This window comes from Lepidochelys kempii, chromosome 8 (assembly GCF_965140285.1).
Source record: "Lepidochelys kempii isolate rLepKem1 chromosome 8, rLepKem1.hap1, whole genome shotgun sequence".
NCBI classification, from domain to species: Eukaryota; Metazoa; Chordata; order Testudines; family Cheloniidae; genus Lepidochelys; species Lepidochelys kempii.
In genome coordinates, this window is record NC_136387.1 from 103187708 (window position 1) to 103205061 (window position 17354).

General features: G+C 57.8%; 1 protein-coding gene across 2 annotated transcripts in view; it reads left to right on the plus strand.

The window, feature by feature from the left end:
* The window catches only part of POMGNT1 (protein O-linked mannose N-acetylglucosaminyltransferase 1 (beta 1,2-)), a 30796-nt gene extending 13664 nt beyond the window's left edge, over window positions 1-17132 (plus strand). Inside the window, exons 9-22 of one of the 2 annotated variants that reach the window (XM_073357835.2) lie at window positions 838-983; window positions 2119-2189; window positions 3048-3123; window positions 7036-7119; window positions 7746-7787; window positions 8328-8386; window positions 9442-9514; window positions 10361-10489; window positions 11049-11174; window positions 11438-11502; window positions 11980-12024; window positions 12257-12392; window positions 12972-13081; window positions 13462-17132. In XM_073357835.2, coding sequence (XP_073213936.1) covers window positions 838-983; window positions 2119-2189; window positions 3048-3123; window positions 7036-7119; window positions 7746-7787; window positions 8328-8386; window positions 9442-9514; window positions 10361-10489; window positions 11049-11174; window positions 11438-11502; window positions 11980-12024; window positions 12257-12392; window positions 12972-13081; window positions 13462-13555 — 1256 coding nt within the window. In that variant the 3' untranslated portion in view covers window positions 13556-17132. The remainder of the gene's footprint in view (window positions 1-837; window positions 984-2118; window positions 2190-3047; window positions 3124-7035; window positions 7120-7745; window positions 7788-8327; window positions 8387-9441; window positions 9515-10360; window positions 10490-11048; window positions 11175-11437; window positions 11503-11979; window positions 12025-12256; window positions 12393-12971; window positions 13082-13461) is intronic. The other variant, XM_073357836.2, reaches the window with a different exon arrangement.
* Window positions 17133-17354: the final 222 nt, after the last annotated feature.

The following is a 17354-nucleotide window of genomic DNA, read 5'->3' on the forward strand; positions in this document are numbered from 1 at the left end:
TCTGAGCTCAGCTGTGGCCTGGAGGTGCTGCTGGCCTACAAGTAATCAGATGCCAGCACTGTGAGGCCTTGTGGAGGGCATGGGGAGGTTTGGGTTCTCTCTCTCAAACCTGTGCTGCCATATCTCAGGGATGGTATTCTTCTGGGAGGGTGAGGCAGAGCTGTGTGCAAGCCCCTCGGTGAGGAATTTGCACTGGGAGGTGATGGGAGCTGACTTCAGGCTGCATTGTTCTGACAGGGCCGTTTCTGGGGGCTAGGAAGTGGTGGTTTGTTTGGGGTTGGTTTTTTTTTTTCTTCCTTTTTAAAGCCGCCGACCTCATTAATACAGGACTGGGCGTTAAAACGGAATTGGTGCTTCTGTTGTAAATCCGTTGCTTGCTCTTTTATTTTCTTAGCAACCCTACAATAACAAACCAGCATGCTTCTGCCAGGAGGAGGGGAGGAGATAAAGGAGTGGGTTTCCTTTTCCTGCTTCCAAGGGATTGTTTGTGAATGCCTAGGGTGGGTCTTAAAATAGAAGTTGGAAGAAATCTCTCTGGACCATGCCGTTCAGAGCTCCCATTCCTTCTGCGCTCATCCAGCTGCCAGGGCTTTCTGTGCCCCTGTAGGGTTTGAGCCTGGGTGCCCACCCAGGGCAGCGGACAGAGGCTGGCTGCACTTCTGCGAAGGCATCCGCTCAGCCCAGGTGGCCACCAACGGCAGTAAGCCATGGCACGACAGCTGAGGCTGCAGGCGGGGGCAGTGATATGCCAGGGCAGCAGGGCTGTGCCCTGGCACAAAGGGGTGAGCTGCCGGCTTTCTCCCCTCCCGCCCCGAGCAGTGGTCTGAACTCGGCTAGTCTCCCGTTCCCCCGCAGATGCCGAGTGCCGCTGGCCCGACACGGAGCTGAACCGCCGCCGGTGGAGGTTCTGCACCAAGGTGGAAGGTTACGGCAGCGTCTGCAGCTGCAAAGACCCCACGCCCATCGAGTTCAACCCTGATCCCGTGAGTGCGCAACGGCCAGCGGTCGTCTTCCCCTCCAAGCGCGAGCGGAGGAAGGGGAGCGGGAAGCCCTTGCCGCCAGCTGAGCATGGAGCGGTGCGTGGCCCTCCCCTGGCATAACGTCTGCAGGAGGCTTCGGGATAGACGGAGCACAGAGGGCTCCCGCTGAAATCACGTCGGCCTGCTTCTGCGCGGCATGCCACCTCCAGCGGGCTCCCCGAATGCACCTGGCTGTGGGAAGGGAAGGGAAGGATGCTGCAGTGTCTCTCTGAAACGGCCAGGGACGACTGTGGTAGAGTAGCTAGGGCACGAGGGTTCGTACACACCAGGGTAGATCTCGCTACGTCCATTCCCTGCCGTGGCAGGGGCCTGGAGCATTCCTGACACTGCCGTCTCTTCTGTTCCCTGCCCGTGGCACACCTCAGTCCAGCCTCCTGAGGGCTGTAACTGTCGGGCTTGGTGTGGGGTGGCCAGGTGGTGGTCAGTGATGACCTCCTGGTCTGGCACTCCCTTCTGGACTAGGGCTCTGTTACGGTCTAGCAAAAAGTGCTCTTGGGTCCGAATGGCAGCAAGCGGGCAGGACCCCTGTGGCATCTCTTACCTGACAGCTGGCATCTCCAGTCACCTGGCATTCCTCTCAGGCCAGGCCGAGGCCTGGGATCAGTCCTGAAGAGAGAACCTTGCCGAAACAATCACCATGCGATTTTTTTTTTTTCCTCCCCCCTGCAGCCCCAGGATTCTTTAGCTGTCCCGCAGCCAAGTACTGACCGGGCCCAGCCCTGCCCTGCCTGGATCCCAGCCTGCCGTGGTGGGGCAGGAGGGCATCTGAAGGTGTCTAAGATGGACTGAATGAGGCCATCATCCTTGCACCAGGGTTCTCCTTGTGGGCAAAGGGTCTCTGCTCTGTTTCAAGGCTGGATGAGAACAGTGCTGTCCCCTCTCTTGAAATAAAGCCCGGCCCCTAAGGGGAGGGAAGCTGGGTGGTGAATTGACTCCCATGAGATCCCCTCGCTGTGGGCAGGGCTCGTAAACCTTGCAGACGTCACTGGTTCCTCTCAGGGCTGTCGGGGCCCGGGGCTGGGCGGATGGCTCCTAGTGGCTTCCCAAAGCCCTTATCACAAACATTTTTCTCTTCCAGCTCAAGGACAATAAAGTCTTTAATGTGCCTGTGGCTGTCATTGCAGGGAACAGACCCAATTACCTGTACAGGTGAGTGCTTGGCGGGACGTTGCATGGGCTGTGGAGGGATGTCCCGGGGAAAGCATTGGATCTCTCTTGCAGGGTCCATAGAAAGCCAAGCTGGGGAAGCCCCATGAGATCACTCCATCTCCAGCCAGTGCAGATGGAGCACTGGGAACAGCCCTGCTTCTGTACCCAGTCCTGGCTCTGAATAACCCGGGCAATGCAGGCACTCCCGTTCTTCTTGGGGATCCCGCTCTCTGATGTCATTAGCCGGAGGAGTCGCCCGCTAGTCTCCTTTGCTTTCCCAGAATGCTTCAAGGGTGTCTTCCTAGAGGCCAACTCGTGAGTAGCCCAGCCACAAAATGCTGCGGGAGCAGGAATGCCCCACGGGTGGGTGGCTTTGCCCTGGGGGCAGGTTAGTGTGTTGTGTAGTCCTCAAGGGATTTTTCTCCATCCCTGCTGGCCAACTCTGAGTGATGATAGGCGTTACCCTCCCAGCTTCGCCATGGGAAGGGAGTATGGGGCAATGTCTGGGTTTGCAAGGACCTCACCACCCCCCACCCAAGGGATCTAGGCCTCACTTGAGTGTTGAACCGTCTCCTTCCTCTGTTGCACAAGTTTCAGCACTGGCTCAGCATGTCGCCAGGTGCCCGTCTCTCACCCGGTGCCCCTCTGCAGGAGGGCTGGACACTCCCAGGAAAGAGAGCAGGGGCCTGACCCTGGGGTCTGAGAGGGCCCGCTTCCCCCTCCATCTGAGCGAGAAGACACTTGTGCAAGGCTCTTGCATGGCACCCCCCCTCCCCGTTACCATGGCGTTCAGTCTGTTAAAGAGACTCCAGACTTTCAAGCAAACCCATTTTCACTCTCTCCTCTCCTGGCCCCCAGGATGCTGCGGTCCCTGCTGTCAGCTCAAGGGGTCAACCCCCAGATGATCACGGTCTTTATTGATGGATATTATGAGGTAAGATCTCCCCCTGCGGTGGGGAAGGGGGGCTTCTCACACCGTCTCTGAACATGCGGGAGGGGGCAGCTGCTGTTGTCCTTGTCCCCTCTCTGCCCACCCGCCAGGGCAGCTCCTGGGGCGGGCTCCTCACTAGGCTCTGAAATTCCCGCTCGGCTCACTGGGACAGAGCAATTTCGTTGGTCTGTTTCCCATTGGGAGTCTTCGTTTTGACGACGGTTAGGCTGCTGGCGTGTTGAGACGGCTGTGTGTCACGCTGGCCATCATCTCTTGTCTCAGGCTTAGATCAGAAGCTCTCTGGGGAATGGGCCACATATTTGTTCTGGGTTTTGTACAGCACCTAGCGCGGCAGGGTCCTAGTCAGTGATTGGGGCTCTTGATGCTCTTGAGTTATTTTCTGCATCTTTAAAATGCCCTGAGGCTGTGGGGCTAGACCAGAGGGGGCAAGAGGTGTCGGTACCCGCTGGAGTCCACATTCTGACCGACCCCTGTCTGCAGCCCCCCTCCCACTCCTGCTGAAATAAACCAACTGAATGGTGCTGTCTGGCGTCAAGTGTCCAGGGGGGAGAGGGGCTGTTCAGGGGTGGACTGATGTGGGGGCGCCCCATGATTGTCGCAGAGCTTCGGGGCGTGAAAGAGAACCCAGCGTGCCCTCTAACGTGCAGATCTTTCTCCCAGTTTCCGAGTTGGGAAAACAGCGAGAAATTCCACTAGGGACTTCACCATGGCCAGTCTGTTTTACGTGGACAGCGGCCATGAGATCTTGTCCTGGGGTAGAATTTCACAGTTCTCCCACTCTTAGACCAAGACCTGGGTACGACACCCCACCTTGTACGAAAGCAAAACCTTTTTGGATGAATCCTTTATTCACTGACGAACACAAGTGTCCTTGGATGTGGAACTGTTCGCGACTTTGGGTCGAATTTGACATGAACTCACTGAACAAGTTTCAGCCCCAAACCCTGGCTCACGGTAGATTTGCGAGGACCTTTCCGTGGAGAAGGAGGTGGCAGTGCGGCAGTCCTCCCCCAGTGGGTGGGCACTCGCCTGAGAAGTGGAAGCCTAGACTCAGGTCCTTGCTCCACTGTATAGTTTGATCAGAATTTAAGAGCCCCACCTCAGGGTAGCTGATGGCTTGGTGGTTTGAACGCTTACCTGGAAAAGGGAAGATCTGGATTCAAATCCCTGTTCCCGAGGGGGAATTTGTATCTGCTCACCTCCCCCATTAATCTAACCCTTTAAAAATGCCTGAAAACTGACTGTTTTGTTTGAATCAAATTTTTTGCCAACTCTTTTTGCTTCCCTGAAAACTCTGAAAAAGTTGAGACTCAGGTCGGCCCAAACTGCCTCTTTTTGTTTTGGGTTTTGACTGGTCAGTGACCCACAGAATCAGTTAGTCACCCAGCCCCACTGATTCCCAGGCCTGCCTGTTCCCTCGTGCTCCTTCCCTCTGAGATCCTGCGACCGGCGGTCACCTGCAGCCTTCTGAAATCAAGTGGGTTTATTTAGCAAATGGAGCGAAGCATTGGAGGCAGTGACTTTAAAACAGCAGTCAGCTGCCAGGCTCGTCTAGACCCATCTGACCTTAGGCTTCGCTACGAGTTCAGTTAGACAGGCTTCCCACCAGTTAGAGGAACCGAATGGACCCAGCATGTTCTCTTGGCAAGCCCAAAAGTTCTTGGGAGGCAGCCTGGTCTCCGTTTGCCTTCCAGAGAGTGATTCCCTCCCCAGGGAAACCCATTTCTCAAAATCCTCTCCTCCCTGCATAAGCCAGACCCCACTTACCATCTGTCCAGGTCCGTCTACGCTGCCCGCTGATCCTAGACTGACTCAGGTTTGAGCCCAAGCCCCACTTCTGTCCACGCACAGGACCCGGGGCCTAGCAACCTGCTGAGAGCGTGGGTCAGAGCCCCAGTCCCACAGAGACTTTGGTCCAAGCGCTGTCGTTTTGCAGCGTGATCACAGCTCCAGCCACTTACAGCTTGCAGCTTACACGGCCAGGGGTGCAATCTTCCATTTCTCTCCAACTGTTTTTTCCCACTTGACCGGCCAGGCCAGGTAAGGAGAAGCCCCCATGATGGCTGCTCCATTGTCTGGAAGTTAGACCTGTTTAGCCTTAATGGCTTTCAGTCACGGGCCTTGTGTTTGGAGTGCTGAAACTCTGCTCCCCCGGACCTCAGGATTCCTATACATAACCCATATTGTAGGATGCAGCTCCATGTTCCCCACCAAGCACCCCTATGTCCATCGGACCCCTTCCAGTCCAGGCTTGACCAGATGCGCCACAGCCAAAATAAACACCCCTGCCCCACAAATCTGTCTCAAGCTTGGAACCTGGGTTAAACTCTCTGACTTGCAGCTGGATGTGACTTTTGAAGCCGTCACACTGCATAGTCCTAGCATTAGTGGGGGGAGGAGGGGGGCAGTGGTCAGACCCCCCCCCCCCACACAGCCGCTTAAAACAACCTGCCTTCGGTTGGCCTTTCCCTGTAAACCTCATCTTCTCCCCCTGTCTGTAAGCTGAGGCCTCGCTGTGGACAGAGCCAGATGACCCGAATGCTTGTGTGGAACTTTTCACCTCTTTCGGTCTCCAAGTGCTTTGCTGGTGACTCCGCTTTGCATTATATCCCCGTGGTTCAGCTGGGCGGGGGGTGCCCGAGGTGCAGAGGTTGCCCAAAGTCACACCATGACTGAGCCTGGAGCAGAACCCAGATCCCTCCCCCGCAATTCCCAGGCTGGCACCTGGCTAGTAGTCTAAGGGGCTTAGGACATGCTGTCTAGTGGGCGTTGATTGCAAGCACCGTTACTGGGTCTGGACTGTACTGCAGGGTAAGGGTGACTATCTTTTTTTTTTCCCCCCCTCCATCAGACCCAGCGTTTCTGTCTCTCCTGTCCATACAGCACCACTCCATTTAGTGTCGGCGTGAGGGAATGAGATGAGCAGAGCTCTTTCTTGGCGAGGAAGAACGTGAATTAAACCAGTTGTGGGGGGGGGGGGGGAGGAATCCTCTTCTTTTAGACACTTGCCACAGTGACTAATGCTCTGTAAGTGAGAGCAGATAATGCTGGATGCATCCCGTTGCCATGGCAACGGGAAGCCGGCTCCCTGGCCTATGAGGGCGCAGCATGAACGTTGGGCCTGTTTTCGTGAGTGGAACGGGAGATGCTGAGCCCCGTGCTGTCATTTTATTGGGGTGTCCGGGGGAGGATGAACCCTTGGTGCTTGATGCAATCCGAGTTCCCTTCCCCGGTTACAATAGGGAGCTGCGGGCGGGGGAGAGGGGGGGCCAGACTCTGGGTGCACAGAGCCTGGGATGACTAAGGGGCTCTCTAATGGGATTACTGGTCAGCTGGAGAGGTGACCTGGTTTCATGCCGGATCGTAAAGGAAGCCTCTCTCTGGTGTACGTGTATAAAACACAGCTGTTGCGTGTACCCATGGAACGTGCTACCCCCCCCCCCACCTCCCCATTCTTTACAGTATGCACATGAAGAAGGATTAGACACCTGCATGAGTGAGCATGGCTAATGTGCCACTTATCACAGAATATCAGGGTTGGAAGGGACCTCAGGAGGTCATCTAGTCCAACCCCCTGCTCAAAGCAGGACTTCAGTTAAACAAGCTGGGTTAACCATTACAGGGGTTATCTATGCTCATGCTTCAGGGCACAAGCTGATTATCCACTGAGGTCAGGCAGCCCTGCTGTTTCCTTAGGTCACCATGGCGCAGTACTGCACAGTTAAGCCCACTGTGGGGTGTTTCCCACACTTGCCTGAAGCATCAGATGCCATCAGAGACTTTGCCCCATCTCTAGGCTTGCCAACCCTGCACGCTAGAGAAGGGGCTGAGCGTAGAGGTGTAGACAGATCTGGGGCCTGTGCGGTGAGTGAGTTTCGTGTCTTTCTCTTCCAGGAGCCAATGGACGTGGTGGAGTTGTTTGGCCTGAAAGGGATCCAGCACACTCCGATCAGCATTAAAAATGCCCGAGTGTCCCAGGTGAGGGACCCTTCCTACTTTTCCCTCTGGCCCCACTTGGGGAAAGTCTCCCCCCTCTTCCTGGTGCACCGTGCCTCCCACACAGACCGGTAGTGGGGCTTGAATCTAGGACCTAGGGCGGGGAGGGGGGGGGGCAAATTTACTGATCCTTTGAGCCGCATACGACAACCTTCAGAAGTTTGAGAGCCAGGACGCACCTGCCAGGGCTCGGGGCTTCAGCCCTGCTCCTGCTGAAGCACCGAGACCCCCCCCCCCCGCCCCACTGGGCAGAAGCCCCTACCCTACCACTCTGCTGCAAGACAGGGGTCCCAAGCTCCTCCCAAGTCTGGTAGGTGGAGAATGGGCGGGAGGGGGGAACGTGGGGGCTCCGCGAGCCACACTTCAATGGTAACCGTGGGTTTGTGAGCCACAGTTTGGCCACCCCTGACCTAGAGCAATAAAAGCAGGAGTTTCCACTGCTTGAATGAAAGGGTGGGTCATGGACCTGGCAGCAGTAGTAGACTCTTACATGGACTGGATCCATGCTTCCCCCAGGGGCGCCCTCCGATAGCGACCGTTAATCGATGTCTGGAGGGGATAGACGCCTCGGTGGTGGTGTTTGCTAACGCCCGTGTCTCTTCCCACAGCACTACAAGGCCAGTCTGACTGCAACCTTCAACCTGCACCCGGTGAGCAAGTCCCTGCTCCTCTTGACCGTCTCCGCTCTCAGTGCCGGGCACTTCCGCTCCCCATAATGAGCGCTGGGAACCCACTCGGGGACGAGCTGGGCACTTGCGCATCAGGAGAGCGACGCCCGCAGTGCCTGCTGACAGGAGCAGAAATTCTCGTCATGGCGCAGCATCCAGGAGCGTGGCGGGGGAGAAGGAGGGAAACCCACTCAGGGCAGCAGCTTGGGTGCCTTCCTGCTGGCGCTGGGAACGCCGCAGTTCCCTGGTGTCACTGAACCCACTTCCCTTATGCCCGTCTCACGGGAGCGATGGCTGCGAAATAAAGTCCTCTGAGAAGCAAAATGGCTGCCTGTGAGATAGCATCCATGGCCAAGCACCACCACTTTGGGTTTGAGTCGAGACGGGCCTGGTGCAAATCACGTCCGCGAGGCTTGTTGGGGCCGAGCGCGGAGAGTAGCGTAGACAAGGGGATGCTGTGAGATGTCTCTAGTCTGTCCTTAGTCCCCTTCATCCTGCTGATGTCTCTCGTTTCTCTCCCAGGATGCCAAGTTTGCTGTAGTGCTGGAAGAAGACTTGGACATCTCCATCGACTTCTTCAGGTGAGGCTTGTAACATGCTGACATCAGGCCCTCTGCTTGGCCCTGCAGCTCCCTTGTCGTCTCGGAGGCCCAACCACATCCGTCTGTCTTGCCAGACCAGAAACGAGTGGCTCTTCGCTCTACTGGTGCACCACGGTCTGCAGGATGGTCCCGGGAGACGTGGGAGCATCCTGCTGATGCTGGGATGGGGGTGACCCTATTATCCACAACCAAACTCTGATTACAAAGAGGGCATGTGTCAGAATCTCCATCCGTCCTAGGGTTTTAGCTGCTCGACAGCTTCCTCGATGGTGAGAGGTCAGTGCTGCTAGAACTCCTGGCTCTTCTGTTGACTTACTGGGAGTTCACGGGGGGACATCACTGGAATTTGTCATGCCTCTGTTTTGCCCGTCTGTAAAATGGGCTCGCTACTTGCAGTACCTACCTAACAGCGGGGCCCGGAAGCTTAATTAATATATGAGCATTTGAGGCTGGTTCTGGGAGCTGTCGAGGGCCGGTGCCGGCAGAGGAATTACTACAGGGACTAGAAACAACTTGGGCCAGATCCTCCGCTGATGTAAGCACGTGTAGTTCCATTGCAGTCAGCAAGGCTACACTGATTTTACAATCAGTGGAGGATCTGGCCCACTGTCGTTTTGATCTCCTTTGCTGAACCCTGATCGCTGGGTCAAAGGCTGCTTTAAGTGACTTCCCGCAGGTAGTAAAATGCTTTGAGCATCCTCTGGCCCCAGCTGACCCACATTTTGCCCTGCGCTGAGGCTGGCAACTGTCCCTCTCCTCTGGCCCCTGCCTTAACTTCTCCCCACCATCCTCTCTGGCTGTGAGGGTGGGAGCTGCCTGCCTAGTGGGTCTGAGCAAAGAGCCTCCATGACGGATGGGTGCACTGGGGGTTCCTAGGCGTCTGTTACCTCCTCTGCCCAGCTGGAGGACGGAGGGGCTTATTTAGGATCGAGGTGTTGTGTCTCATAGCAGTGGGTGGGAGAGAATCCTTTTCCAGGGTGAGCTGGGCACCCAGGAGTGCGGCCAGTCCTGTCTGTAATCTGTCTTGTTTCTAGCTTCCTGAGCCAGTCGATCTATTTACTGGAGGAGGACGACAGCCTGTACTGCATCTCGGCTTGGAACGATCAGGTAGGCTCATGGATACTCACTTCTCCTGCCTCTGTAACCCCACAGCAAGACCCGCTCCGATGCAGTCCAGCGTCTCTGTGCTCCGTCTCCTCCAGGCGCTGGTTCCTGCCGCCCGTCTGGCAGGGATTGTTGCCTCCGGCTCCGTTTGCAGCACGCTCTTCCCTCTGCAAAGGCAGCTGGGGGGGGCCCCAGAAATGCTTCACGCGGTACAGAGACGTACCATGTGAGCTGAGGAGATCCCAGATGGCCCCCGCTGCAGCTGCTGGCCCCAGCGCCGAGTCTGCGCCACGCTCCACCCCCGCTGGGTGGGAGAGCGAGACCGTCCTGTGCCCACCCTAGGCGTTACGACCTGGCCCCTGGGGGTTTGGTTCATCCGTCCCGCCACAGATGGAGACGGAAGAGCAGACGGGCCAAACCTGAGTGGGGCTGCGACATCCCCCTCCCCCCCGCCCCCTTCACCCAGGCACCAGGCCACAACGCCGCTCGGTTTGGGGGCCAATGTGCACTGGCTGCATGCACCGCTAGAGAAGACCCTCTCAGCTCGCCCAGTCGGCCCCCTGATATTGAGGGGCCCGGAACTGACCCTGGGGAGCTCAGGGCAGGGGTGGGAGATGTATGTGAAGGTGGGAGGGGAAGTGAAGGGCTTCAGGGCGGGTGGGGCAGGCAGGTGCTAATCCCTTCCAGAGGCTGGTGAGGAAACCCCCACCCAAAGGAAGGGGCGAGGCACTGGCCTTCCTGTGCTGGGAATAACGCCTCCTCCTGGCGTACCTGCTCTCCCGGGGTCCCCGTGGCCCCCTTTCGGCATCCTGGCGAGGGCGCGCTGAACGCTGCCCTCTGGCCCCGCAGGGCTACGAACACACAGCCGAGGACCCCTCGCTCCTGTACCGCGTCGAGACCATGCCCGGCCTGGGCTGGGTGCTGAGCAAAAGCCTCTACAAGGACGAACTAGAGCCGAAATGGCCAACCCCAGAGAAGGTCAGTGCCCTCCACTCTGCCTGGTAGGAGCCCTGGCACCCCTATTGCTGCGGGTATGGGGGGAGCAGGGGCTGTGAATCTTGGTGGGCAGCCAGCAGAGGAGCTGCCGTGAAGCATCCGGGCTGTGGGCACCCGCAAGCGACGCATGTTGCTCTTAGGTTTTTAGATACAGGGACGGCGTCCACGTTCCGAGCCCCCAGCTCCGAGGGGTTACCGACCCCGCTGTCTGCAGAGCCTGGGTAAAGCCAGTGCTCTGTCTAAAAACACGTCCATCTCTGCCAGAAATCTGTCTGAGAAGCCCTACAATAACCAACACCAGGGGGTGCCGTGTGGGCTCTGGCCATAACCAATGGCTGCCTGCGTACAGCATCCAGTGTCCACGAGCAACCTGCAATAACATGCCCGGAGGCATGGAGGTCCAGGGAGGGAGTCTTTGGCACAGAAGTATTTCCATCTCCAGGGGCTAAGGGGCTTTTTTAAGGAACAGCGTGATCAGCGACAAGCACCCAGTGCAGCAGCCAGATTCCCACTCTAAAGCAGCATCCTCTCCCCTCTCCAGCTGTGGGACTGGGACATGTGGATGCGGATGCCGGAGCAGCGGAAAGGCCGGGAATGCATCATCCCCGACGTCTCGCGCTCCTACCACTTCGGCATCGTGGGGCTCAACATGAACGGCTACTTCCACGTGAGTGATGCCGAGTGCTGTCTCCCGCGGGGGTGGGGAGGGGGCGGGCAGGTAGACAGGCTCCCCTCCCTGCTCCGAGATGCAGAGGCTGCCCGTTGGGCATTGCCTTGGGCTGTTATCTGACCTCTGCGCTGGGCTCGCGAGGCGCATCAGTCGGGGAAGGGGCGTGAGCCAGAGCGTTGCCTTGGCTCTGAAGGATGGAGCCGGGTGAGCTGGATGAGCGGTGATCCTCTGACGAGTCCCTTTTTGCGCTTGGTTCCCAGGAAGCCTATTTCAAGAAGCACAAATTCAACACCATCCCGAATGTGCAGCTCAAAAACGTGGAGAGGTGAGTGCCAGCCCACTGCGAAGGAACGACTGGAGGTCACCCAGAGCCTGCTGCACCATAAAGGGCTTGGTCTCTTGTACCTCTTAATTCTATCCCACCCCACCGCAGCTTCCCTATTCCAGCTCCGAGCTCCCCCTTCCCCACTGCGCGTAGCTCTGCCAGGGCCCTTCCGTTCTGAACGGACGTGCCCCACAGCTGCTCCAGTAGCTTTCCATCCTGCCGAGCAGAGAGTGACACAAGGTGCATTGGATCAGATGCCCACTGGCATATGTCACTTAAGCCAAAGCACCAGGGGGCTGAACGCTTGGTGCAGGAACCACGTCACCGGCACCCGCTGTTCTCCCCTGTTGCGACGCTGGGGACGTTGGACCTGGCTGGGAGAGGAAGTGTGTGGCCGTCCATCCGTGGCATGTGGCCCATCTCACAGAACCTCCCTCCTCATTCGCTGGCCCTTTACGCTCTGTCTTTCCCATGCAGCTTAAAGAAGGACGCCTACGAGATTGAAATTCACCGGCTCCTGGGGTAAGTGTGTTCTGCGTCCCATGCCCTGAAAGATCAGGGCTGTAACAGGGCCTGCCAGTGCTTTGGGATTCACAGGGATATATCTAATGCCTCCTATTGGAGGGACAGATGGGTCCTAATGTGGTCCTAGCCTTTCCTCTCCGGCATTGGCTGGGACCCTATGTGTATCGCATGCCAGGGGGTGGGTGGGCGCCCTTGGTTGCCCACTCACCAGCCCTGCGCCCCATTTCAGCGAGGCTGCGGTTCTGGATCACAGCAAGAACCCGTGCGAGGACTCCTTCCTGCCCGACACTGAGGGCAAGACCTACGTGATGTACATCAGGATGGAGCAGGAAGCCGACTTCACCACCTGGACTCAACTCGCCAAGGTGATTCCCTGCCTGGTCCCCGTGTGACTGCAGCCCCCTCCCCAACATTCTTAGCTGTGGCTTCCATGGCGGCGGAGATTCAAGCTACGATGCCCAACTTTTGTCTGGCGCTCAGCTGGCCCCTAGCACCAACTCCCATTGGCCGATTCACTTGCCCCCGAGCCTTAAACGGGGGCTCCAGCCTGCACGGTGACTCCGGGGTTGACTGTGCACCAAAGGTACCAGAGCACGTGTGGTCAGGTCCCCGGGAGAAGGAGGCAGCTTTCTGCTCCCCGGCCCTGCAGTCTCCCCTCGACCTGTGAATCGGGCTGGCTAGCGCATCAGGAGCCAAGAGCCTGCCCTGCCGTGGGGTTACTGGCTGGCTGCTGAGGCGAAGGGAAGGGAGCATAGGGCTCTCCCCAAGCAGCCGTGGGAGAAGGAGTGGGATTTGCAGCGCTTTGAGCCCAGGGCGTGGTCAGTGTTTCCATCGCTCCGCCGAGCAAATCTGCAGCCCAGACCGGCCCAGAGCCGCAGGCGGAGCGTGGCAGGGTGGGCCGTGGTACATGTCCTCAGCTCTCTGTCCACTGCTCCCCCTCCTAGTGCCTTCACGTCTGGGACCTGGACGTCCGCGGGAACCACAGAGGCTTGTGGCGTCTCTTCCGCAAGAAGAACCACATCCTGGTGGTGGGCGTGCCCGCCTCCCCTTACTCGTGAGTATGGCCACGCCCCCCGGGGAGGGGCCCGGAGGAGGAGGTGCAAGATCCCTGCAGCGCCCCATGAAATCGCAGGGCTAGCGGGCTCCCCTCCTGCACCCGGCACGAGTCGGGGCTCGTGCCCGCGGCTGGGTCCTCTTGCAAAGGAAACTCTGGTGGGCCCCTGCCTGGGGAGAGGGGAAAACCCCCTCCAACCTCTTAGAGCCGAAGGCTCCGTATTAACCCAGTAAATACCACTCTTGAGCAGAATCCCAGCTGCTCCCTGTGGTTACAGGGATCTGCCCCTTTCGCCCGGGCCTGTACAGCACCCAGCGCGGGAGTTGCAGCCCCTCAAGTGCTCCCGCGTCTGACCAGCTGCTCCTGGCTGGTCCCTGCAGGTCGAAGAAGCCCGCTGCGGTGACCCCGATCTTCATGGAGCCCCCCGCCAAGGAGGAGGTGGCCGGGCAGGTGGCAGCAGCAGAGCAGACGTGAGCCGGAGAGATCTCCACGGCACCACCACACGCAGAGAGGAGAGGGGGCAGCGCTTGGTAGAGGCTGGGTACTCCCAGTGGGGATGGGGTAGGGACTTCAGCTGTGCCCCATGTGCTCCCCGGACGGAAACCGGGGCACAGGACCCCGCCCCTGCCTGGGGACTGGCTGCTGTTGCTGTGGGACCTCGCAGCATTGCCCTGTAGGATGTGACGCCCGCCCGTGCACACGGGCTCTCTTTTTAACACTGACTCTTTACTAACTTTGCCCCCCTCCTTAGGAGGAGGCATTTTAAATGCACCGGCTCCTTTAAGGCTCTCTCTGCCCCACGGTGGGGTGGGAGGGGATTTTGTAGCCCAGTAAGTGCCCATGCCCTCAGGCCAGACTTTATTTATTAACTCTTGTGTGGCTGGCTCGCCCTGTGCCTGGCTTTTCCATCGGGGCCTGTGCCCCTCTTGACGGCTCTGCCCTGGGCCGGTGGTACCCTGGGCGTCTGATCCAAGGTGGGTGAAATGCCCTGTCCTCTGCCTGGTTTGTGGGGCAGAGAAGGGACCTGGTACATCCCAGCTTGAGAGAGGTTTGGGGATGTCACTGGTGGAAGACGGCAGCAAGGGGGTTGGGAGCCCAGCAACTCCATCACAGGCAGCTGCTGCGGCAGGCCCCGTGTGCCGGAGGGGGCCATGTCCTGCTGTGATCACTACTGGTTCCCGGTGGTACTCGCCCACCCTGCCGGGCACTCTCAGCCCCCCTTGCGCTGAGCGAGGTTGGGCTGGCTCTGAAGAGCGGCCATGGGATGCTGCTCTCGGGCTGGGGGTGGCTGTCCCCTCTGACCCTGAGCCCTGCCAGCCTGACTGAAGCTACGGAAAGGGAAGACATTCAGGGACGAGGCAGGTTTGGGTTTCCACTCCCCTCTGCGTGTGCCTTAGTGGAGGTCGCACAGGGCGGGGTGGGATGAGTGAACCCGGCCTGTAGATTTCCCCCCTAGCTGTAGCCAGCGGGAGCTGGGAGTGGCCCAGCAAGTGATGCCACCGCGTTCCAGTTTGATCTGAGTCCAATAAGTCTCCGTCCTGTGGTCGATGCCTATATAGAGATGATTCTCTTTTTTCCCCACCCACCACCACCTTCCTGCCAATCAGATTTGCAGGAGCAGCTCTTCGAGCTGCCTCCTCTTTGAGGCGGAGGAGCAGGGGAAGGCCCCCACCCCGGGAGCTCTCCTTTGAATTGGTTCGAGCTCTGGCTCTGAGTGTGGGAGAGACGGCGCCTGGATCAGGCACTCCCCCGCACCTCTGCTCCATGGAATCAGACTCTCAGCACTTCAGTTCCCCGGGCTGGCTTCCAGCCCCAAAGCTAACCAGACAGTGCATTTACTGGCAGCAGACCTGGAGGCAGATGGCAGTGAGCAGAGCACCAATGCACTATAATTTGGGATGAGGAGAGCTGGGGGCTCAGGAACGAGACCTGTAGGATTATGGTTTGATTGCAGCCCAGGCATGCAGGGATAAGGGTCAAGACCAAGTGCCTAACTTCCATTGGTTTCAATGGGAGTTAGGCATCTAAATAATCTTGAGGTCTGGACCACAGTCCTTGCCAGCTGCTGGCTGTTTTGGCCCATGCTATGCAAGCTGGCTGGCTGGCAGATCTGGCGTCCACATCACTCACAACTGGCCATCTTGGCTGCAAGGTCAAGGGTCAAATGGGGCAAACCCGTGGGGCATTTGGACTGCCGCTGCCCATGGTGTTTGTAGAAGATTCTGCTCTCTTCGCTGGCCTGATGATCACCGCGCATCCCCCTCTCTGCTGCCATGGTTTCCAGGTACGTTGGGACGGTCCCTGGCTGAGTGGCTGGGGCCATCCGCATTTTGTGGCAACGGGGAAGGGGGAGGAGCGTCAAAGGGGCCTGATGATTTTAAAGGCGCGTGTGATGAAAACCAAGTGATCATTAGAAGCAGCTTGGCTGTACTGCGGATCGAAACCCACCTCAGATGAGCCTCCGATCCCCAGGGAGTCTCCTGCATATAACGCTACATTAACTTATTTATTTATTCGACCGTAGGGATGAGGTTTTGAACCAGGAAGGCACCTGGGGTTCTCTTTTGGGATTGCTGTCAGAGTGGGGTTTCCCACTTAGCAGATGTTGGGGTGTTGCATTGTTCCATTCCGTTCTCCCTTGGCCAGTTGACTTTGGCAGGGTTATGATGGCCTCTGGTGCTTTTTTTTCTCTTCTCACCCCCAAAATGTACAGCAGTACCTCACTGGGTTAAACTGGGAAGCCCAAGCACAGGTGATGGGGGATTTTTGCAAACGCTTAAGGAAACGCGCACACAAAATCGACCCAGCGTATGTACCGTGAGTGCTAACTGTGCTCTGCCACAGCGAAGGCTCTGTAGCGTACTTTGCCGAGACCCGGAAAGTCCCCCTAGTGCTGTGTCCGCCGCTGCGTCTCCAAGAAGTGGAGAGAGACCTGTGTCTGGGGGGCAGGTTGCTGGGGATGAAGTGTGGGCTGCTGCAGATCTCCTGTACTGGTGGTGTGCAGTGACCGTTCTGAACCCCGGAGTGATGCTCGAAGGCTGGAGGTATCCTACTCCTTTTCTCTCGAAGAACCCCATTTCCCCCCACCCCCCGCCCCGGCTGCCTTTTGCAGACAAACTTTGAAATAAAGCCCCTCCCTTGTTTTACAATCGCTTGTGGGTTTTGGCCCTGAACTGCTGCTATTTCCACTCTTGTTCTGTAATCGGTTTAAACTTGTGGAGCAGAGAAGCTGGAAGAAGGCAACCCAAGCTGGTTCTTTGCACACTGAAATAGTGTGATTTGATTGCTGGTGTCTCCTGGCTTTTTTTCTTACTACCTGGCCTCGTCCTGCAAAGGCCACAGCTGCGGGAATCCTCCTCTAATCAATCTTTCTCAAGCCGGCTCCCCCTCTGCTCTAACCAATGGCATTGCAATGCACAGAAAAAAATGGAAGGGCCCGATTGACTTCACTTGATAGTGTCTGGGTCCTGCCCCATAGAAGCCAATGTCCTGTTGCCTTCAGTTGTAACAGGATTTGACTCTGGAAAGGGGTCACACTGTGTCTGGCTCTGCAGCGCCTCGATGGGTCAAACTTTTCTTACCCTCCTTCCTTGAAAACTACCAGCTTCGTGCTGTCAGCCTCTTTTGTTGTGTGCCTCTCTCTCTCCCCTGACTGCCCCAGTCCATCCGGCTTGGTCCGCGGGGCTGGCCAGCCCTGGCTTGCCCAGCTGCAGGGTCCTGTGTGTAATGGGGTGGCAGGACAGGGGCTGTGTGAGGGACGGGCTGGCTTGCCCAGCTGCAGGGTCCTGTGTGCGATGGGGCGGCGGGATGGGGGCTGTGTGAGGGATTGGTGCTTTCTGAATCCGGTTTATCTTTTTGTCAAAATAAACATTGCAGTCCTGTTTACCCTTGTGTCTTTCGCCTCCATCTCCGTGTGGGTGCTTGTCGGGTTCTCTGTATGACACCGGTCCCAACCTATCACTGATCTGGAGGCCACCGGGAGAGAAAGTGGATGGGGGTAGCTGCGGGCGCGTGCCCTTGGTGGTCAGGGCCTTCCTAGGCTCTGAGCCCCTTCCTAGGCAGCGGGAGGGAAGAGAAGTGGATCCAGACTAGCAAAGAAGATAGCTCTTTTGGATGAACGGATGGATCAAGCCCACCAGGGTTGGTCCGGGGGGGAAGAGTGAATAGACATTCCAGCCTAACTTCTGGTTTTTGTTGTTTGGGGGCGGGGGGTGTTTTGTTTTCTAAGATGCTACCCTTATTGTTACTGGTCCAGGGTGTGGGTGCATTGAAA